The sequence below is a fragment of the Orycteropus afer genome, unplaced genomic scaffold, assembly GCF_000298275.1.
Source record: "Orycteropus afer afer isolate SDZICR_OR568_19922 unplaced genomic scaffold, OryAfe1.0 scaffold00102, whole genome shotgun sequence".
In the NCBI taxonomy this organism is placed as follows: Eukaryota; Metazoa; Chordata; class Mammalia; order Tubulidentata; family Orycteropodidae; genus Orycteropus; species Orycteropus afer.
Genome location: NW_006921689.1, coordinates 1,451,832 through 1,469,820, shown reverse-complemented (window position 1 = coordinate 1,469,820; position 17,989 = coordinate 1,451,832). Strand labels below are relative to the sequence as shown.

Genomic DNA, 17,989 nt, shown 5'->3' with positions numbered 1-17,989 from the left:
AAGAAAATTTAGGAAATGTTGAGGTAAAAAGTTAAACAGTTTTCTCTACTACAGGACTTCTCAGGGTCTTTGGATTTCCAGTGTGCTTTGTGAACTTCTAAGACACCATTGCATCTGCATGTTTTCCAAAACGCATTTGACCAGGAAATGCTTTGTTCAGAATTTCTTGAATTTGTATTCTGGGAAGTAGTTGGGTAGTTTGGGGAATCCAATTTCCACTGAGGACAAAGCTGAATTCCTTGACACACGAGTTTAAGTAGCCATCGGATTAAAATATACTAATGATCACCACTTTTAAGATTATAATGATGACCTTGATATAATTAATGAGAGATGGATATATTTCTTTTGAAGAACGTCTTGCCCATGGAGCCACCAATAACAATGCCATTCTGCTGATCACAAGAGAAGATAAAATAAGCATTCCAAAATCAGATGCAAGTACACTAAAGATTTTGACATTGGTCACTCACTGACTTTGGAAAGTCTGTAACTAAAATGTAAGTGTGACATTAATTAATGCAGCAAATTCATTCCAACCAGAAATTGAATATATCAGAAATTATTCAAGCAAGAAGTTCCAAACTCGAAAATTGAGATCAGTAAAACTTCTGTTCAATACTTTCCTTTGTTGTTGTTGTTGTTGTTACTTGCCGTTGAGTCAGACCCAACTCATAGCAACCCCTCCTTGGGTTTCCTAGGCAGTATCACTACAGAAGTAGATTACTCAACCTTCCTTCCAAGGAGTGGCTGGTGGGTTTGAACCGTCAGCCTTCTGGTTAGCAGTCAGGTGCCTTAGGAACTATGGCACCAAAGCTCTTATACTTTCTTTTACCTTCACAAAATTATTATTTTGTCAGGTCATTGTAATGATAGCCTCAAGTCACTCCAGCAAGTTTAATTAATACTGAGGTAACTATAGTTCTTGAAACTAATTAGGAGAACTCATTTCTCAAACATGAAAATTACCAAAGCTATTATTAAATGTGTCACTTACTGCTATAATTTGGTCTCCAATTTGGATTCTTCCATCATGTTCAACAGCACTGCTTTTTGTAATGCTCTTTACAAAGATTCCTGAAGGTTCTAAGATTAAAAATAGGTTATTTGTCTGATTATCCACCCTTCATTCTCCAAATATAAAATACTAATTTTGCATAGATATATACTAACAAGCCACACAAACAAAAGCACTAGTAGAAACTTAGGCTATACAATAAGACAACTGTTTTGTCTATCTTAAATACAGTATCAGAATAGTCTATATTAAATTATTCCTAAAGAAGTTTTCAATCAGTTTATCAAATAATCTTAAAGCATGTAAAGCTGATTCAATATTTAATAAGACAAAGATATTAAAGGCAAATGCTCAGTTTTAAAAAAACAAAACATTTAATGTTTATAACTACCTAATTTTTTATCTCCAATGTAACCAGCAATAGTAATTCCTAATCCTTGAATATTTTTAGTGAGTTCCACATCAAATGTCTCACTTTCTTCACTTTTCTGAGTAGAAGCATCGACCTAAAACAAAATCCACAAATAAACAAAACAAGTTCAAAATTCTACAGCCTTTATTTAGAAATAATATATGATAATTAGGCATCAGAGAACTCTGCCAGAGAACTGCAGCAGAGATTACTCCTTTAGTCATGAGGATGTGGATTCAGCATCACATTTTTACTCAGAAAACAGTAGCAGCAATAAAGCTGAGCCTCCCATTCTCAGGGAGGAACATTACTGTTTGTGTACACAGAGTTTTAAAAAATCAATTATTTTCCTATTAAGAACACCTATTATCAGAGATGGCTCATCTTCATTTCTATAAAAGTTGGGACATAATACAGTGGACAGAGCTCACGTTTTAATTCAGATAAACAAGTACAAGTCTAGCTTGCTACTTAATCTTTCTTCTGCTCAAGTATATAACAGGAATAATAAAAACAAGTTCAACTAACATTTATTGAAGATTTTCTAAGTAACAGGGAATTGACATGTCTAAATCCATTTGCTCTTAGAGCATACCTATGAGATAGGTATAATTATTATGTCAGTTTTCCTCTGAGGAAACTGAGACACAGAAACTTTTCTAAGGATAAACAGCTACCATCTATTACAGGAAGGATTCAAATCCAGAAAGTCTGGTTGCAGAGCCCCGGCTCTAAAATGATGCATTATATGTGAAGTACTTAGTAAAATGTAAAGCCAAAGGTTTTACATTTTTACTCACTCAGGAGATGTGAGTTCCTGTAGGGTCACTATGAATCAGAATTGACTTGATGGCAGTGGGTTTTTTTAATTATTATTATTATTGTTGTTCATTTGTTTTTTGCTTTTATTACTATTTTAAATTGATAGTTTATTCTAACACCAACAATTTGTTACTCTAGCCTCTGGACATGCAATTAATCTGCTAATGACTTAATTTTGAAAACCAGTGAAATGATTCAATGAACTATTTAAAATCCTCTTTAGTTGGTTTACAAATTAAGAATTCAGTATGAAAAATTATTTATAAAGAAAATTTACCGTTCTTCATTAATATCTTTCATTCCTGGAATAACAGCAGATTTCTCAAATTAGATTTCATTAGAATTATTATTATTTGAACTGAATATTGTATATTGAATTGAAGTGTAACGCTCACTTCCATAAACATTAGTAGACTGTTGCAATAAATCATCAATAAGCTATTGACACCAAGCACCACGTACTAGGGTGGTGTCAGCAGATTCTACAGAGAATCTTAAAAGAATGCAACAGGATGAGTTCTGTGGGCAATGGCATTACTAAAGGGGTGCAGGGTGAGAGGGAATGACACCAAAATGACTGTTTATAAAATTTTTGTGCAATGTTTTAGCAGACTTTTTTAAATAAAAATATCCCTGTAGTTAGTTATAACAACAAAAATAGTTTTTGAAAGCCCAGCTTACATGTATCAATATACCCACAAGGCTGAAACCCTACACTAATTTACTTTTTGAACCTCTTAATATGCTCAATTATTATCCATTCAATGATGTTTCGAATCATCAATCATATGGTTTTGTCTGCATATGTCACAAGCACGCAATTTTGTTTTTATTGCTGCCAGTGTTCTTATATTTTGTCGAATTTTCTGGTGTTTTAGCTATAATATTGTGGTAAAGAACATCTGTGAATCTATATCAATAACTTTTTTTTTGAGAATAAAGTAGTTGTTAAAGGAAAAAGAAGGAGAAAAATAAAAAAGTTTCTGCTCAGTTACTAATAATATTGTAACTATTAATGTAATTCAGTGTAGAAAATTTTGCAAAACAATTTTGTTATTAGTATTCATATAATCTAAGGAATATTACATTTAAGCAATCCATAACTATATCACATATTAGTCTATGATTAAAACTAATAATAAACATTTCCAAGGATTCCATATGGTCTGGTATGGGAGGAGCCCCATTGAGTGGGTGACACCATCAGTTACCGCACTGGTTGACACCAACCCAAGTGACATTACCAGCTGTGGGTTCTAATGGACATGAAGACTGAAGATTAGGTGGTATTGTTCTGATTTTCTTGAGAAAAATTATGACTGTATCTCACAGATAGCCCATCTAAATAAGATATAATTTTATAGTAAAGTTTGATTTATTTTTTTCTTTGCACATAATTATCTGTGCAAACTTAGCAAAAGTTTAAAGTTTAGATAATTACAAGAAAATGACAGGATGAAATCTGCTTCAATTGAAACAAATGTGTTTTCTATTTTTAATAAGACTTATGCAAGTGCTATTTTAGAGGGTGGCAATTTGACTATCGAATGGTTTTAAAAGGGGCACAAACTTCAGAAATGATTATATGCACAGAATAGATATTTCTCTAAGCATTCAATTACATCAAGTGGTTTCGGTATTGCATTCATTTATATATTGCTGAATAAAATGTTTTATTTACCACAAAAGAATGCCATTTAAATAGTTTCATAAACAAGCTCTCTGTCTTTATTTCTTTCCCTTTGCAAAAAATAGCAACCAAACTCAATATTAAAAACAACAGAATCATAGAAGTTGCAAGTGTTCTAAAAGCTTTAAAGGGCTTATAGAGGAAGTCAGGATATTACAAAAATAATTTGTAGCAACCAGTCAGAAAAAACATTAATACAAAAATATACATAAATGCTTTTATATGAATGGGAAAGGATTATAGGACTTGCATTTTCCATAAAGCTTACTTAGAAATTTGTTGTAATTTTCTTCTCAAAAATGTAAGTAATTTCTAAATAAAAATATTTTGTAGATATTTTATTCACCATAAACTTGTGACCTGTAAACTATTTGAGATAACCACCACATTCCAATAGTTTTGAAATTTTCTAGCCTTTTTCATAACAAATCTTGCAAGGACAAAGATGGACTGATATGGTTATGAAGAAAGCTTTTGTTACAACCTCAAAAGCATGACTTTTGTTTAACAAAGAGAATATAACTGGGTTGACAGCAGCAACTTCTTACTATAAATCTGTTAACCATTCTATGACATACCTTAAAACAATGAGACTGAATGTGGTAAGCTTTCTTCACCCCCACCAAACCTGCCCCCAATGTCTCAACCTCCACACATTAAAAAAAAAAAAAAAACTTATAAGAAAATTGTGCAAGGGGAATGATTGGAGCTTAAGATTTACCTCAAGAGACTAGAACTAAGAGAAAGATAGAATTAAACATTTTAGGGATCAGTAGAAAATAATTTATACTTCAAAATATTCTTATGAATGTACTGCTTACAGAAAAATGAAAAACAGTAATCTAGAATTCTCTAACAACCTTCATTTTTATCTGTTATATAGTGCTTCTGCTTAACAAAACACTGTCAGTGCTAAAATGTACTTACGTTTGAATTCTGTTTCATTTTTAACACTAATATATGAATATTAATAATTCTAGTTTGTTAATAAACACCACTGTCATCTAAATACAAGAAGCTCTGGTGCTATAGCAGTTAAGGCATTTTGCTGCTACCAAAAGGTCACTTATTCAAACCCACCAGCCAGCTGCTCCATGGAAGAAAGGTAAGGAAGTCTGTTTCTGGAAAGATTTACAGCCTTGGAAACCCAATGGGGGTCACTATGAGTTGGAATCAACGTGATGGCCATGAGTTTGGTTTTTGGGTTTTCTCATCTAAGTGTTATCGTCTCTTTCACGTGAACTGTTTTTCCCGACTTACCCGGGTCTCTGGCATGGAAGTTGGGGATGAGGAGAGGGTGATGCCCAAAGAGGTGGGTGCTGTTGCTTCTTCTACGGCCCCTCTTGCGATCACCAACTTCACTCTGCTTCCACATTGCCTGAGGACTTGTGCTACTTGCTCACTGCTCATTCCTGCTAGATCTGTGTCACCAATCTTTAGAATATGGTCTCCGCTGCACAGACGCCCATGCTGAAAAAAGGAGAATAATCAGGCTAATATTATTTTGCATGTATTACAGAAAGTGGGGCAAGGGAACAATAAAAAATGACAATGATATGAATTTCCTATCATGGGATAATAAACGTGATTATAGTATTAACTGTCTTCTGAAACATTCTAGCACTAGTCAATATGATATGTTATTGAAATTCACAAACATTCCTTGAATCAATAGTTATAAACATTTATTTGACTTACACCCATTAGACGCAATAAAACATTGAGTCTTTTTTAGTTTTCTTGAGTGATAAAAAAGAAGAAAATGCCTTTAAACAAAGTTTGAAGTTGCTATGCAAACACATGCAACTACGCTTAAAATGTGGTATAAACCCCTACTAAACAAAGGAGCTCTGGTAGCGTAGTGCCTAAGGCACTTGACTGCTAATCAGAAGGCTGGCAGTTCAAACCCACCAGCCACTCCTCGGAAGGAAGGTTGGGCAATCCTATTTCGTAATGATACTGCCTCGGAAACCCAAGGAGGGGTCGCTATGAGTCGGGGCCGACTTGACCGCAAATAACAACAACAACAACAAACATGGGATTAATAATACAATAACACAATTTTCTGGTTGGCCATTTCAATTATAAATGTTCCTGAATGACTCATCTTCAGATGAAGCCCTTGTGAGATAAAAGTTCAGACATTTGAGGCAAGTGAGAACAGTCTTACAAGACTCCAGACAAGCATTCCCCAGAGCTTCTTGTGACGATGGGGGTGTTCTGCACTGCCCTATAGCAGCCACTGGGAACATGTGACTAAGGAGCACTTGAAACATGGCTGGTCCAACTCAGAAATTAAAGTTTTCATTTTATTTAACTTTAATTCAAATTTTCAAAGTGACATGTGGTGAGTGGCCAGAGTACTGAACAATGTAGCTCTCTACCGAAAATAAAGCACATCACAAACCTGTAAGGTGGGGAGCTTTCACTTCACACAGCTAAACAAGTTGCCACAAAGTTGATTCTGACCCATGGCAATCCCACGTGTGCTCCACTAGGTTTTCAATGACTGGTTTTTTAGAAGTAGATCACCAGGGCTTTCTTTCAAGGCATCTTTAGATAGACTCAAACCTCCATTTCAGTTAGCAGCCAAGTGTATTAACTATTTGTACTACCTAGGAACAAATAATTTTTGATTCTGCTCAGAAAAAAAAAAAAAAAAACCCAACTCACTGCTGTCAAGTTGCTTCTAACTCATAGAGACTCCCAGTTGGGTTTTGAAGGCTGTAAATCTTTACAGAAGCTGATTGCCTCATCTTCATTCCACAGAGCAGCTGGTGGGCTCAAACCACTAACCTTTTGGTTAGCAGCCAAATGCCTTAACCACTGCACCACCTGCTAGATGGCGATTAATGTTTAAAAGGAAGAAATGTTTTGCATACTATTACACTATTGTTAATACCTATACTGACAAGGTCACCACTAAATGGGATCTTCATTTATGAACATGAAAAATGTTTGATGAACCTGACTTCCATGTGTGATGTTCCAATACATGCAAAAACAGATGGGTTTATAATACAGAAGTTTATAATCAAGGTGAAAATTATTTAAAGTGGCATAACTTTTCAAATTAAAACATATGTCATAACTAAAAATTTTATTAGAAGTTTTTTCACATATACTGTAACAATGTCACATATCACAAATAGCAATGCTTATATGAGCTACTCTAAGTAATGAAAATAGACCGTGCTTCATATATAAGATAACACAAGTGACCTACAACTGAAGAGACAAATTTTTTTTTCCTCTTACTAATAAATATGTTTTCCCATAATATCTTGTGGCTATAAAACAGCTAACTAACTTTACAAATATGGCTTATGAGTGCAAACAAAAGGAAGCTACCTCTACAATGACAAAACCAGAAAGCTGGCGGTTCAAACCCACCAGCCACTCCTAGGAAGGAAGGTTGGGCAATCCTACTTCTGTAGTGATACTGTCTCAGAAACCAAAGGAGGGGTCGCTATGAGTCGGGGCCGACTCGGCGGCACATAACAACAGCAACAACAATTAATAAACATTCTTTCCCCATAATATCTTGTGGCTATAAAACAGCTAATTAACTTTACAAATATGGCTTATGAGCACAAACAAAAGGAAGCTACCTCTACAACGACCAAAACTATAACCTTGGTTTTCACTTATGGTTCTAAATGTCTTACCATCATTGTTTATAACTATAACTTGGGATAAATGTCTTTTTTCAAATGTAATTTTCCCCAGTTCTAAGAGAACACTTTAGGGATCCAAAAACCAAAAAACCAAACCCACTGCCATCAAGTTGATTCCAACTCATAGCTACCCCCATTGCGTTTCCAAGGCTGCAAATCTTTACAAAAGTAGATTGCCCTGTCTTCCTTCCATGGAGTGGCTGGTGGGTTTGAATTGACAACCTTCTGCTTAGCAGCCAAATTGCCTTAGGCATTGCACCACCAGAACTCCTTACATTAAGGATAGCTCAGCAAAACAGAAGATTCTAACCCAGGTGCTTTGACATTATCAAAGTCCAAAACTGCTTCTTTATAATAGAAAATATAAAAATCAGCAGCTATATTATTTGATAAAACATCACCAAACACCTTCTGGAGTATATTACCTGATCAGCTACCCCTCCAGGTAGAATGGTTTTGACTATCACACCAGTGGCTTTTCCTCCTATGATGCCAAATCCCAGACCAGATCCATCATTCACCAACTCAATAGTTTCCACATGCTGCCAGTGAACCTGAAAATAAATCTCCAATATAATCTTTGTGAGTTTATTATTCTGGGATTAGTATAAAATCATTGAATTCAGACATAATAATAAGTTCTCACAATGTACTCTTCACTTTCATTTGGTGTACAAGTAGTCCCCAATTTATGACAGGGTTCTATTTCAACAACTCTATCACAAGCCAGTTCTGACATAAATTGAATACTTCATTTATTTTTTAGTTTTCATTGCTATTGCCATTTATTATCAGAATCTTTATAAATCTGATCTTTATTTGTCTTTGTGAGTTGGAAACTTACACATATATTTTTAAATTGTATATAGTACGTATTACTAAACCTACTGCCATGGAGTTGGTTCTGACTCCGAGTGACCCCCACTGGGTTTCCAAGGCAGTAAATCTTTATGGAAGTACATATTACTAATGATTTGAAAAAAAAGGCAGTTGTAAATGTGGTTCTGTAAAACTAGAATACATTGTAAATCAGGGACTATCTCTACTTCACTTTCAACAGATAGTTACTGGTATTGATATAATCATTCTTGAAACCATAAATGCATCATTACAGTAATTGCACTGCATTTAACTAGATAAAGATAGGCACTTACTTGTAAGATTCTTTGCAAAACTTCTAAAAACAAAAAAGGAAAAAGATGAAGGAAAAAACTGTTACCTGTTAAGATGTCTTCTGCATAATCCTCTCTGGAGGTAGGATTCCAAATGAGATGACTACATAAAGTCACTGACAGCTAACTGTATAATATAATTCTATAATTTACAGAGCAAAATAAAGATTATATCTCTCTACAGATAAAGTTGATCTTGGTAAAGTTCTAAATTTTCTTTGAGAAATGCAGTCATGTAAAAAATACTACAAGGAAAGGCAAAACTTGTTTCAGGAGCTATATAAACTTAATCATGATTAAATAACAAATAAGGTAAAGGCAGATTATAAAGAAAACTGCAAAAACTCAAGAAGTACAAAGAAACTACAGGAAATGGAAACTTCTGGACTACCAAAATAAACCAGAAAAATTCTCTTCTTGAACATCCATACCCACCGGATTGGAGTGAGCTGAAACAGTGCTGGCTGCAGATGGAGACCGGGACACTATAGGGCTGATGAGCTGAGGCAAGGAGCCTCGGGCGATCACTAGCTGGACATTATCTCTGGCTTTCTGAAGGATGCTAATAGCCTGTTGATGTGTGATTGTCTGATCAAGTGCCTGCCCATTGATAGCAAGGATTTGATCAGTTTCCTTCAATCGTCCATCTCTATCAAGGATGAAAAACAGAATGAAAAGAGATGACAGCTCTCCTGGAAAGGACAGCTGCTTTGACACATATTTTGGGTTGTTTTTAATCCTGTTTTCTTATTTCCACCCTTTTTAAATCTTTTCCTTCAGTTCTACTTTTAAAAATAATGTTTTGGCTCCAGGTGATCAATTCTCTTTGAAGGTAAACCCACTGCCACTCCTAGTCAACCTCTTCCATTTTAAAATCCTCTTATTTCATCTATGTACTCAACTCAACTCTTAAGGAGCTCTGGTGGCATAGTGCCTAAGGCATTTGACTGCAACCCCAAAGGTTGGCAGTTTAAACCTAGTAGTCACCCCATGGAAGGAAGATGGGGTATTCTATTTCTGTAAAGGTTTACCACCTCGGAAACCCAATGGGGGTTGCTATGAGTTGGAATCGTCTCAACAGCAGTGAGTTTGGTTTTTTGGAATACTCAACTCTTACTATTACATTTTGGATGTTTCTATCTCCTGAAGATGAAAGCACCCATTGCCAGCAAGTCAATTCTGACTTATAGCAACCCTACAGGACAAAGACACCATACATCAGTGGGAAACAAGGCTGTCACCTTTACTGAAGCAGACTGCCACATCTTTCTCCCTCAGGGAATTCTAATCATTGATGTTTTAGTTAGAAGTCGAGTGCTTAACCCCTGCACCACCAGGGATTGTCCAAAAATGAAAGCACAGATGCCTATATTTACTTAGTATTTTGAGTACATTAATTAAATATGGCCCAAATATCATGGGTCATTTGTATATTTTTCTGTATAAAAATTTCAAAAATCAAATATAAAGAACCCATCTAACAATAGTGAAAATGATGCTCTACTCAAAACTTTCTTTCTTTACTAAAAATGAATTAAGTTATGACTATATGTAATTGTTGTTGTTAATAGCAACCCTTATTTCAAAGGACTTGTTCTTTTTACTACAGCAGTGTTAAAATGTATCCAGTTGCTGTTGAGTCGATTCTGACTCATGGCAACTCCAGGAGTGTGAGCAGAACTGTGTTCCACAGGGTTTTTTTCAGTGGCTGAATTTTCAGAAGCAGGTCATCAGGTTTTTCTTCTGCGGCATCTCTGAGTGGACATGAACTGCCAACCTTTCAGTTGGCAGTCGAGTGTATTAACCACCCAAAGGCTAAAACTAATGACAGATTATACTCAGGTTTTTGTTTGTTTGTTTGTTTTATTTGTTTTTGTTTTCTTCAGATACTCCGATGGTGATCAAAGTTTTCTGACTGTGGTATCAAAAAGAGACAAGATGCTGTGAGTCTCACCTGTGAGCCACACTGCCCTCCTGTATTTCTTGCACAAAGATTCCCAGTTCTCCTCTGTTTTCACTCCTTAGTCCCACAACACTAAACCCAAGGCCTCCACTTGATGGTTTGAGGAGCTCAAAAACCTCCACATGGCGACCCTGTGAAGGAAATGAAGCAGGAGATACAATTAAAAGCCATACACTGTAGTGACCGTCATAGTATTAGTGGCATCATTTTGGTTTAAAGAAAAAAAAAAAAAGGAAGTAAGTAATTTTTTTTTTTTAACATAACATTTATTGCTCATCATCTAGATAGGACATTTTATTTATCCTGAGGCATATTTCTGGAAAACAACCCATAATACTTAGTCTTAAATCCAATAACAATGACATGAAAAATTTAATACAAAAAATCTCTAAACCATCCAAACTCCCACAAACTATACTTTTTTAAATTCCATTTTTTCTCAGATGTTATGGATATCACTATATTCTTCAAATTAGCCAAAGACATGATCACACTCTTGTTACATATTCTATCATAACTAAGAGGTAGAGATGTTCTCACCTGAGCCATATTTTTGATCAGCTGATCGAAGTCATCACAAGTGGATTTCCCATTGGTGTGTGGAGTCCCAGATCCCATAAGTGCTTCCACATTCCCATTATTTGGGGACAATAAAAATGATTCATTTTGTGGAGCAGAAATTACAGTTGGACTGAGATATGGAATGTGGCCACTTTCAACATCTGAAGTCATGGAAGTTGCAATGTTTACCTAAGGGAAATAGAGAGACTGTTAATCATTTTGACATCCTATAACTCTTCCAGAGAAAACATATCAATAAGAGAAATAATAAAGCACATACAAAATTTCAGAAATTTCATAGCCTTGATCCAGCCATTTTACTTTAAGAAATTTATTTCAGGGAGGAAAAATCAGAATAGTATACAAAGATGGATATACAAAGATATTCAAGGCAGCACTATGTATTAGATGGGGGAAAACAAACCAACCTACCAACCTCTCCATTGTTCAACTTCAGAGAACTCATTAAAACATACACATAAACTTAGACATCCATATACACAGTTAAGAGAAAAAGGCAAAATGAATAGTAGGATCCTATGTATATTATTTAAAAAGAGGTTTTTGTATACATTAGGCAGCTGTAAGAATAGACATCAATCAATAAACACTTGTTGTTCCTGAGAGATGAGAACCAGGGGGTCATTTACTTTGTTCACTGCTTGTTTTTTTATAAAGATGCATAAAAGAGATGCCTGGCCTTTGTCCACTACCCCTGACAGATATCTGGAGTGATTAAGAGTGTTTTTTTTAACTCATGGTGGGCCCCTCTGGCTGTTAGTTTGTGCTGATGAAGTGATTCTTGATAGACCCCTCAGGCACTGTGATACATGCCTGGTCTCCAGGGAGGAAAGAAGAAAAAGTCTGAATTCAACTACATGGGCAATCAATCAATCATCAATCAGGTAATGAAGCTTCAATCAAAACTCTGTACAACAAAACTAGAGTCAGCTTCCCGGTTTGGCAATATTCCATGTGTACTGTCACATATCAATTCTGGGAGAGTAAAGCATCATCAGGACAAGGGAAGTTTATTTAGCATTTGGAACCCTCCTACTCTCCCCCATGCAGCTCTTCCTTCAGCTGATTTTTAACCTGTATTCTTTCCCTGTAGTAAGCCACAACTGTGAGTATATTAGCTTTCAAGGAATTCTGAGCATCCTTCAAATGAATTATCAAATGTAAAGGTGGTTTCCAAAATCCCCCAAACTTGAAGTTGGTGCCAAAATTAAGTGTGGTCTTGTGTGCATTCTTTCCTCTAACATTATAGTTGGACCCTAACTCCTTGTATTTGGTCAGAAGTCTTGGGCAGACTTGGTAGTCTGGAGGACTGTGCTCTCAAACCTCACAGTTTAGCTAACTCCAGAGTACAATGTCATAGGTACCAACAAGAGGGGGGGGAAAAAAGATAATTTTAAATGGGCATACCTGTGTATGCTCATTATAAAGAACTCCAAGTTAAAGTTGAATAATTCATAAAACAATGCAGTCAATCCTGATTTCACATTTCTGTAACGTACTTGGATTGTGGTTTTTTTATTTACAATTAGTTATCAAGCAGGTTACATCAATGATGTTTTGTATTACCTTCCAGACTCATATTCTACCCCTTCAACCCTTTCTAACTTGGCTCCAGCTGTACAGGACACCTCAAGTTTCCTCAAACTGCCAAGCTGCTATATATGTCATCCAGGTACATCCTTCCCCTCAATGGCCATATGACTTATTTCTTTATATTAATCAGGTGTGCTCAATAATAGAAGACCTCATAGAAACCACCCCTAACAACCCTATCCAAGACATCAACTAGCACCATATTCATTAGCTTACCTTACCCCATTTTTCTTTATAGCACTCATCACCATCTGCCATATACCTTGTTATCTTGGAGCATCAATGGACTCAGACTATAATGAGGGATGGTCCAGCAGCGGGAATTGGACTATTTTATCCTCTACTACATCCTATCTTTTGAAGAGTTATTTCCACAGACTCGGCACTCAATATACATTTGCAGAATAAACGTTTATCCATTTTTTACAAACCTGATCTAATCTCCCCAACAACTCTCCAATTATTATCTCTATTTTTCAAATGATGAAATTGTACAAAGACACCCCATTAGTAAACAGTTTATGACATAGACTTTTCTATCATGGTGTTCCTATCATCTTTGTACTATACACAAAGCATATAGTCATTTGAGATATCATTTCTGGGAATAAGACATTAGGTAAAAAGCTTCCTTTGAGATAAGCTATTAAAATATTTTGTAATATACCATCAATCCACACTTAAGAGAGCATTACCTATCCTATCATCTATCCTACCTACAATCCTTTAATAAAACAGAAAATTCATGAGGTTATCAAAGTTACCAATAATTCAACCACTATATTGGCCACTAGACTCACAGATGAAAGAGATCAGCGTGTTGAAAAGGGGCATTTGGGAATCCTTTCAAATGCTTATTTTAAAATCTATAGCAGGCATGATCAATTATTATTTTTTTTTTTCTCAAAAGCAAGCTTCTTATGCCAAGCCTGGGTGTTTTTTTTTATCCTGAGCCATGGCAACTTCGATAAAGTCTGCTAACATAAGATACACCGCTCAGGTTGAAGCAGATGGTATAATGAAATCTGCGACAGGCTGAGGATCCCACACACCAGGACCTAATGCCTGTGCTATGTCTGCAAAGGAAAATAATATTTGGACTTCTGCTATAGTAAGCCAGAGTGAACAAATCACATTCCAAGAATAATCTATCTATAAGAAGTTAACTAGTGAAGCAGAAGCTCTGATATTCTGGATGACTAGATATAAAGGAATGAGCCCAGGTGGCACAATGGTTAAGCACTCAGTTGCTAACTGAAAGGTAAATGGTTGGAAACCCAGCAGGTCCGCAGAAGAAAAGACCTAGCAATCTATTCCTATAAAGATTACAGCACAGGAAACCCTGTGTTGCCATTCTACTCTGTCCTATCAAGTCACTATGAATCAGAACAAATTCAATGGCATACAACAACAGATGGGAAGACATTCTCAGAATGAAGTCAGTAGGAACAGAACAGGTATAATACTGTAATATGAGACACATATAAAAGTATTTAATATTAATATTATTTTCTTCTTCTAATTTGTTAGGGCTAAACCAATGTCAATGGCTATTTCTGATTTCTCCATGCCTTTTAGGTTTACATGCATGTAAAAGCAAATGTTGGAGAGATTACATTTTTTAGTTATCATTTAAATAGATCATCACACAATTTTTGTTCAGTTTGCACATTTATACCCATAAATCACAAATGCACCTTCAGTATCTGCTATACCTGCTCATCAAATGGCTTTCTGAATTATAATCTCCTTTGGGAATAGGAATGAATTTTATTTGCTTTGATAGGTCTATTCATAATACACTCTCTATAAATGTTTAATAAAAAGAACTTGACTCCAATCCTTGGTTTCTAGAATATAAAATAAACAGAAGAAAACACAAATATTTGGTGATTTTTATATATAGATAAACAATCTGTATAATTTATGGAAGTTGCTAGTAAATGAGCAAGAGTCACCAAATAATTATCTGTTGATCTCTGTTTAACTTCTGGCTATGTTATTTCAGTCTAAAATGGGTTTTCATGAGCTGAGTAAAGAGAAATATTTTAACTTAATTTATTGATTTTAATTAGTGCTGACACTTAAGGCATAACTTAAATGAAGGCTTTTTCTTTTTTTAATTGCTCAATTAAAAGGTTTGCAAGTTATTTATGAAAGGGAAGGATAAAACACCCTCTCAGTATTTAGAGGAATAGGAGAAGCCCTCTTCAGAGATGCAGTCTGAACGAGTAATTTGCTCAGTTTCTAGAAAGTGACAGTGAAAGGAGAAATCATAACATAGGAAAAATGCATAGATTAAGCACTTTATTTACATTAAAAATCTGTACATTCACAAATATTGACAGAGATAAGGATTTCTTTTTGCATATGGCTCAAAAAATGGTAGGCCACCATCTTTTTTCTTGCATAAATCACACTCACATCCTAAAGGTATTATTTTTAATTTCAGTTAATTTAAGGTAGAGCAGGAATTTTGAAACTTATGAAACAATTTTGGCAAGAAAGCCTTCTAGATTTACAAGAGATCATTTCTCAATATTTTACACTTTGTCCAAACACAACTAACTCATCAACAACTGTTTTATCTTTTCACCTACATAGACTTCGGAAGTAATTTCAATCACTTTTTACAAAAAAATTCTTTTGTCTTAAGTTTTTATAATTTTGTTGTTGTTGTTGTAAGTCATCAAGTTGATTCTGACACATATCGATCCAATAGGACATAGCAGAACTGCCAAGTAGGCTTTCTAGGCTGAAATATTAACAGTATCAAATTGCCAGGTCTTTTCTCCCATGGAGTGGCTGGTGGGTTCAAGCCAACCTTTCAGTTAGTGGCTGAGCAACTACTATTACACCACTAGAGCTCTTATGTTATATAATAAACTCATGTAATTATAATATTAAGTACAACTGGTATAAATATATATTTTAAATCACTGACTTGTGATAAATGTACACTTAATTGGTGAGAGCTGCAAAGAGCAAAGCTAGTGAGTATCTCAATAGAAGAGTTTGAGTGTTCTGAGCATCAGGAGAAATGGACAATTATTTACTTATTTATTTACTGCCTACAATGGTGCCCAATAGAGCTGATTCTAGAGAAGCAAAAGAGCAAAAATTCTCTTTCTAGATACAATTAAACTCACTCAGTGAGAATGGATGTATCAAACTAACCCTTTCACAAAGAACAACTAGAAAATCTGTATAAAGAGCTATTAAAACAACAACAGCAAGTTTAAACTATCAAAAACACAGACACACAAACAAAAATAAACAAATCAAAAACAAAAAAAGGGCCCCAGAACATAAAGAAACAAGATTCTGGAGAATGAAAAAAAAAATGCAATGAGGTAAGCACTTAATTTCTTCCACATATGCCACTAATTTTCCCCCCTTGAGAGGTATGCTGATTCTCTGGAGTGTTAGGTAGCAATATTCCTGGGCAACCGTGACACACTATGTAGTTTAGTGCTACTAAGTCTGCCAGGATTTTAGCATCCAAGATCCTGGAGAGGAGAAACCTGAATATGAGTAAGCCCAAAATCTTAGTGCAATTTTCCTTAGAGGCATTTTGAGTTTCCCAGAACGTTCATCTGTGAAGCAAATTTTTAAGAAACAAAAGAGGAGGGACATTGATTCAAGATGGCGGAATAGGTAGAAAGACTACACAGAGCCTCTTCAACAAAGAAAAGGGAAACCAATTAACACAGACACAGAAGATAATCCTGGAACACTGAGCCTTGAAGGGAAGGATGTAGAAGTGGACTAAACCCCAACTAGCAGAAGAATTTGTGTGAAATACCAAAAAAGGAGACACACGGACCCAGGGTCTGGCAGCGATCCTGAGCGATACTGACGGTACAGAAAGCTTGGAGATTCCTGAGTGGTGGTAGGACCTAAGAATTAACCTAAAAATCAGTCCTGCTAGCCAGGGACTGCATGGAGGACTGCTCTGGTGGCTGGGGAGAAAAAGGGGAAGCACTGGTGAAGAGGAAGACGGGCTGAGCTATGGAATTCTGCCTGTCTGAAGGGCACACCATTCTGAATGTTTCCAAGCGGCTTGACCATTTTGGATATTTAAAGAGACAGCGCTCCCTGAGATTCCAGGGGTTTAGGAAGAGGTTCAGCTTTCCAGTAACCCCAAGGACATTCCAGACCTGCATGACTGAAAAGGTGTGACATTTTCCTTGACAGTCTTATACCCCACACCCACTTGGTGAACTGAGGTGCGGCCACCCCCAACTCCCACCCTCCTTCTGGGACTGCAGTCTGGGTGCTTGGATGGAGCCTCAATACCCTGCCCTGTACTCCGCTGATTTTTTTCTTTTTATTTTTTTTCTCTCTTTCTTTTTTCTGGTGTTTAGTTTGCTTGTATTTGTCTGTTTGAAAATTACTATTACTATTAATACTTTTGTCCTTTTTACTATTCTTTCCCTCCCAGGTCTTAATTTACATCGTATTTTTTTCTTTTTTCCTTTTTTTTTTCTCGTGGTTAACACCATTCCTTTTTTTTCCCCACCTTTTCTTCATTATTCTCCTTCTCTACCTTTTTTCTCTTAGTGTGCTATCCCCAGATATTGCAAATTTTCTTGTTTTTTTCTTCTTTTCGCCCCCTTTTTTTTTTTTTGGTTACTGTTCCTGTGTGATTATTTGGTGTATGTTTTGTCCATGTGCTTTTAGTTTTTTTAAGGTTATTCAATTGTAATTTTTGTCTAACTGAGTGGGAGACAGCAACAGTCCCCATAAGATACAACTACACCCACATCTCCTGCAACTTCACTTACTGAGCGAGAGCCACCACATCCTTCTCCACCAACAGGCCAATGATAAAAAACAACCAAGAAGAGCCTGAATCACTCTTGGCTGCTCTTCACAAACAGTTAACAGAGATCTAAATACAGCAACTCCATGATGCCTCGGAAACAACAGACCATCACAGTCCACACAAAGAAGCAGGATAAAGTGGTAGAAACAAGGGAGCACGATACAGACCCAGAACACATCCCTAAGGAAGAAGCAGCATTGGAACTCTCTGATAAGGAATTCAAAAGAATTAT

At 35.8% G+C, this 17,989-nt stretch overlaps 1 protein-coding gene across 1 annotated transcript in view; it reads right to left on the bottom strand.

Annotated features, from left to right (window-relative positions):
• The window catches only part of MPDZ (multiple PDZ domain crumbs cell polarity complex component), a 225,587-nt gene that overhangs the window by 179,617 nt on the left and 27,981 nt on the right, over positions 1–17,989 (bottom strand). The window contains exons 3-9 of the mRNA XM_042781301.1: positions 11,295–11,504; positions 10,746–10,885; positions 9,227–9,440; positions 8,045–8,173; positions 5,203–5,412; positions 1,410–1,524; positions 998–1,086 (exon numbers count right to left, since the gene is read on the bottom strand). Of these exons, the coding sequence (XP_042637235.1) occupies positions 998–1,086; positions 1,410–1,524; positions 5,203–5,412; positions 8,045–8,173; positions 9,227–9,440; positions 10,746–10,885; positions 11,295–11,504 (1,107 nt within the window). The remainder of the gene's footprint in view (positions 1–997; positions 1,087–1,409; positions 1,525–5,202; positions 5,413–8,044; positions 8,174–9,226; positions 9,441–10,745; positions 10,886–11,294; positions 11,505–17,989) is intronic.